At 46.6% G+C, this 6000-nt stretch overlaps 1 protein-coding gene across 2 annotated transcripts in view; it reads right to left on the reverse strand.

The window, feature by feature from the left end:
• Nucleotides 1-6000, reverse strand: part of LOC133656932 (E3 ubiquitin-protein ligase NEURL1-like) — a 54992-nt gene that overhangs the window by 40992 nt on the left and 8000 nt on the right. For both annotated transcript variants that reach the window (XM_062057810.1, XM_062057811.1), the window contains 2 exons: nucleotides 2097-2329; nucleotides 1705-2026 (listed from right to left, as the gene is read on the reverse strand). In XM_062057810.1, coding sequence (XP_061913794.1) covers nucleotides 1705-2026; nucleotides 2097-2329 — 555 coding nt within the window. The remainder of the gene's footprint in view (nucleotides 1-1704; nucleotides 2027-2096; nucleotides 2330-6000) is intronic.

Raw genomic sequence — 6000 nt, forward strand, 5'->3', positions numbered from 1 at the left:
TGCTGCTTTTACATTGCACACTTTGATGGATAACTTGCTTTGAAATCATTATTATTAGTATTTATTTCTATTTAAAAAACGGTTTGAATGTTTGATCATATATTTTTGCATACTTAGACAATATTTATGTGAACATCATTTGCGATTACATGGAGTACATATGTTGTTTCTAACAGTGAATACCATTTTTTTAAATGCATTTTGTTAGTAGATTAAAAACTAAAATGTCACAAAAATATGGTAAGTTGCAATAATTTCACCTCAAAATGTAGTGTATATTACTGTAAATGGAAAAACTGTACTGCTGTTTTTATGGTAAAAAAAAAAAAAAAAGGCAACTCAGTTGCCAGAATTTTACTGTAAAATGTACATTAGTTTTTTTTACTGTAAATAATAAAACTGCAATTTTACAGTACAATTACAGTTTTAAAATGTTTTATTTTTTTTACTGCAAATCAACAAGCGTATATTTTTGGGTGTATTACTGTTAATGCCAAAACAACACCACAGTTTATTACAGTAAAAAAAGTACTGGATTTTTTTTTTCTTTTAGAGAAAAATGCTGTAAAAAGCATAGTAAATTTCACAATTGGACCATGAAATCTATTGCTACTTTTACATTGCACACTTTGATGGATAACTTGCTTTGAAATCATCATTATTAGTATTTATTTCTATTTAAAAAACGGTTTGAATGTTTGATCATATATTTTTGCATAATTAGATAATATTTAAGTGAACATCATTTGCGATTACATGGAGTACATATGTTGTTTTTCTCCCAAAATAGAAAGAAAGAATACATTTAGTAAGACAAGTTAAAGTACTTTATTGATACATATAATTTCCAGGCTTTCCAGGGCCAAATAAAATGAAGTGGCGGGCCACATCCGGCCCCCGGGCCTTGAGTTTGACACCTGTACGCTATACAGATACCCTTGAATAGGGCTGGGCGATAAAATGATATCAATATATATCGCAATAGACACGTCATCGATTTAAACTAAGAAAATACGTTCTAAAAAATGTTCCAAATATAATGTATACATTTTTTCTTCATCATAAGAAACCAAAAGTTGCATGAAAAAAGTAACTCGCTCACCGGTAACCGAGAGACGCAGGAAGCGATCACTGATCAGTGGGAGGGACACACTGACAGCCAATCAGGTAACAGTATCAACTATCAGGTTTGGTTGCATCATCTTGTTAAGAAACGTACTTCGTACGTCGCCATGGAGGCCAAGATTACCGCGATGATATACTAGTACCGGTATACCGTACAACACTAGTAGGGAGTTACTTTTCTACCCCAGGGCACAATGTGACCTACTTGGATTTGGTTTTAGTGAGAAATTCAAGACAACAAACGGTGGAAAAAGTGTGGACACCCAGGCTCTATTCCCCACACTTTCTCGGAAAATCTTAATAGTCCGTACTGGAAGAATAACATTTGTTTTGCATTGTTTAAACAAATTAGACACAGCTGTGTTTTCATGCGTCTCTACACTTACGAGAAGCCAAATCAGCGAGAAGATGACGTTAACGGTCGGCCCTTTCAACTATCCAAAAAAATAAATCCCTTCAGGGAGCGTTCTTCGTGACTAACAAACTAGCTAGTCGTTTTCCACTGAGCTATTTTTGGGTGAAGGTAGAACAGCTGTGCGGGGCATCGGATGCGGAAAAGCAGCCGCCATGCGTACTCACCAAGAAACTGGACTCCTTTGGTCTGTCCGTAGACGTCGATGAGAACCCACAGGAGCTGCCAGACGGGGAGATGACTCAGCAAACGTTTGGGGTTGCCGTTGTAGACCTGGTAGAACACGCTGCCTTTAATGTTCACCCAGAAGGAGATGACGTTCCCCGTATGGAGCAACTCATCCGGCAGCGCTTTCACCCAGAAGCCGGGCTTAGCGGCCAGATCCGGACACGAATACTTGGGCAATCGATCAGGGCTCATGGTGGAGGGGTCTTCCGTTGTAAAACCGATGCGTAGCGCGCCCTGCCAGGAGGGCTGGCTGGCTGTGATCTGGAGGACATTAAAGCAGCGGTAAAGAATTTAGCTGTGTTGCAATACAACGCTCGGCTGCTCCCCTCACCTCGAGTCGGACCACCTCGTTGATGGCCACGTGTCTGTTGCTGAACACGATGCCGTCGCAGAAGCTGGCGATCCTTTTGACGGTCTTCTGCGAGGGGTCAATGAGGATCCGCGAGCCCTTTGTCCTCGGGTGGAAGAGCAGAGGTGGGAAGGGGCGGTCTCCATTGATTGAATTGTGCACTTTGGGATGGTAGTGGTGGTGTGTACTGTAGGACGCAGATCGAAGCTGGCTATCTATGACACACAAGTGTTATTGTTTCACTCCTAAAATAAGCTTTGCTGAAATCGTATGGTGAAAAAAAAAATGGTCCAGATCTGCACCTAAATGTAACGGGCCGTACTCATAGAAAGAAACGGTAGCTCCTTGGTGAAGGTAATAATCAAGTACCAGAGCATGCATACTTGGTGTAAATTACATGTGGTGTTCCTCCTATGCTGTGGAAGACATGCTTTTATTCTGTAGATGTCATGCAAATATAATCATTAGACAAATGTCAATGACAGTGCTGAGTCCGGTCCACTTGATGGCAGTCATGCTCTTTTGGACAGGGACAACTTAATGGTAAAGTATCGCTCTGCAAACACCATTCTGTTCAGTCATGATCCCACATCACAGTTTGGACATTATTTTCCTGTGTTTGGTGTCATTTCTTGTCCTAATGCTCTTGTTTTGTAAGTAATTCCTGTTTGGTCTCATGAGTTCCAGAATCTTTAACCTTTTTCCCTTGTCCTGCCAGCACACCTGTGTCACATTGTTTAATAGTTCTATTTAGTTTCACATTGTTCCTCCTTCAGTGCTAGTTCATTATCGAGTAGTGGGTGCCAAAATGTTCTGTTGCTTTCGGACCCGAGTTACTTTTCTTCTGCCTCCTGCCCCTGCTTTCTGGGATCACATTAACAGCCACTACGCGCAATTGTCACAGAATGAACAAGCCACTTGGTGATCCCGCGAGAGGTACAGTGTCACAGAGATGGAGGAGTACAAGAGGCGCTTCTTCAAAGCCGTGAAAGTTGAGAGTCAGCTACGCTCAGCGGAGGAATTACGAGACGATGATGTGGAGGCCAGCCTTCTGGTTCGATAGATTCTGTGTGGCCCAGCACTATCAATTCTGCATGTCCCCGACACAGGCGGACGCCGACCCCAGCGGTTTCGGCGCGCCATCCAGGCCTGATGCCACCTCAACTTCCTCCACAGTTTCAAGGCCAAGTGCAGCCACCTTTACTCCACCTAAAGTCAGGCTTGGTAATCCCATAGCGCACTTCGCTGTGCTGAACTACTTTTGCTGCCGGCCAGTGCAGCCCAGGCCCAGCCCGCGTCAATCAGCGTCCCAAAAGAAACAGTTTTTTAGGCACGCACCTGCTCGCCCATATTGTAACACAACCATAGTCTTTCATGCTTGGGTGCTCATGCTAACCCAAGCGCTTGTACCAACTCCCGGTTGCTCTGCCTCCTTCAAGACCTGTTCCTGTGCCATGCCATCCCAAGGCTCCAAAGCTACTTGTTCCTGCTCCATGCTACATTAGCACAAGAATCCAACACCACCAAGTCCTGCTCCATACCAGCTCAAAGCTCCAAGGCCTCTTGTTCTTGATCCACGCTAGAACAAAGCTCCAACGCCACATGTACCTGCTCCATGCCAGCTCAAGGCTCCAACGCCTCCTGTTTCTGCTCCACACCAGCTCAAGGCTCCAACGCCTCCTGTTCCTGATCCACACTAGGACAAGACTCCAACGCCACATGTTCCTGCTCCACGCCAGCTCAAGGCTCCAACGCCTCCTGTTTCTGCTCCACACCAGCTCAAGGCTCCAACGCCTCCTGTTCCTGATCCACACTAGGACAAGGCTCCAACGCCTCCTGTTCCTGATCCACACTAGGACAAGACTCCAACGCCTCCTGTTCCTGATCCACACTAGGACAAGGCTCCAACGCCTCCTGTTCCTGATCCACGCTAGGACAAGACTCCAACGCCACATGTTCCTGCTCCACGCCAGCTCAAGGCTCCAACGCCACATGTTCCTGCTCCACGCCAGCTCAAGTCTCCAACGCCTCCTGTTCCTGCTCCACGCTAAAACAAGACTCCATCACCACCAGTTCCTGCTCCATACCAGTTCAAGGCTCCAATACCTCCTGTTCTTGATCCATGCTAGAACAAGGCTCCAACGCCACGTGTTTCTGCTCCACACTAGAACAAGACTTTAACACCACCAGTTCTTGCTTCACACCAGCTCGAGGCTCCAATGCCTCCTGTTCCTGATTCACGCTAGAACAAGGCTCCAACACCACCAGTTTCTGCTGCACACCAGCTCAAAGTTCCAACGCCTCTCCTGTCCCTGATCCAGCCTAGAACAAGGCTCCAACGTCACGTGTTCCTGCTCCACGCCAGTTTAAGGCTTTGATGCCTCCCGTTCCTGCTCCACATCGGGACAAGGTTTTCCACCTGCTCCTGCCAATGCCACCAGTTCCTGCTCCACGTCAGCTCAAGGCTCCAACACCTCCTGTTCCTGATCCACGCCAGCACAAGGCTCCAATGCCACTCCAATTTAAAGCTTCAATGCCTCCTGTTCCTGCTCCACGTCTGTACAAGGTTTGCCACCTGCTCCTGCTTCATGCCACCTTAGGGTTCCAATGCCACCTTCTCTTCCTTCATTCCAACAAAAGGTTCCAATGCCACCCATTCCTGTCTCCATGCCACCTCATGGCCCCAATGCCACCTATATCTGTTCCACACCAGCACTTTGACACCGCCAGTTTACATGTCCTCCTCTTGGCCAGGGAAGACTTCTGGGGTCCGCCACTTTAGTAGAGGGGGACGTCCACAACTAACATCTGTGCGACTGGGGATGTACAGGCAGGGTCCTCGCCTCTTTCTCTCCTGGTGGGGTCGCCGCCTACTCCTTTAGTGAGTCCGTCGTAAACATCCTGCACTTGTCTTCCTCGCTTGCCTTTGCCTTCCTCAGCCGCTGCAAAAGCGCCCGTCTGGTGCTCGCCTTCCTCGCCTGCTGCAGAGGCGCCTATCTGGCGTTGGCCTTCCTCGCTTGCTGCAGAGGTGCTCGTCCGGCGCTCGCCTTCATTGTTGACCGGTGAAGTTGCCATTCCACGGACGCCCCACATGCCAACAGCGACAATGTCCGGGACCTGGGGTTGGCTGCAGGAGCAGTAGTCCCACGCTTGTCTTCCTCTTTTCCATTCTGCTGCTGCGCCACCTCACAATCCCCGCCTGGCTGCGGAGATACGTGGTCCTGGAATTGTGGCTAGCCCTTCTTGGCAAGGGTGCAGTTTGGCAGCCCTCAGCAAGTCCTCCCTTCACCCTGCCTTGATTTTAGATTTTTTTCTGTTACATTTGGGACTGCCTGGTAACTTCTGGAATCCGTCATTTTCCTGTTTGGTGTCATTTTCTGTTGTGCTCTTGTTTTGGTAGTATTTCCTCTTTGGTCTCCGCCTCTTGCAGCATTTTTCCCTTGTGTTCCTTGTCCTGCCAGCACACCTGTTCCACATTAAGTCTCACCTTGTTCAGTGCTGGTTCATTACCTGGTAATGTATGCCAAAGTGTTCTGTCACTTTCTGAGTTCCTGCGTTACTTTTCGTCTGCCTGGTACCTAATGAAGAGACCTCCTACTTGCACCTCGCCTACCTTCTTTACGGTAACAACAGCCGTGATGCGCAATGGTCACGCCTTCTCCGATACCATCTTTGGAGTGGTAGTACTTCATTCTCATTTTATTTAGTATTCTAATGCAGTATGACAGTTAGACATGTTAAAGTGTTCTCTAAAAATATTAATAAGTAAGCCACTAAGTTATACAAAACCTTTGACATTTTGAAAAGAGACGACCAACTTTTAAATTAGCCCACGTCACACGAGAGCATCTCAAGGATTGCTTTTTCTTTACCTTTTTTGGAGTAC

Source organism: Entelurus aequoreus, linkage group LG09 (genome assembly GCF_033978785.1).
Source record: "Entelurus aequoreus isolate RoL-2023_Sb linkage group LG09, RoL_Eaeq_v1.1, whole genome shotgun sequence".
NCBI lineage: Eukaryota > Metazoa > Chordata > Actinopteri > Syngnathiformes > Syngnathidae > Entelurus > Entelurus aequoreus.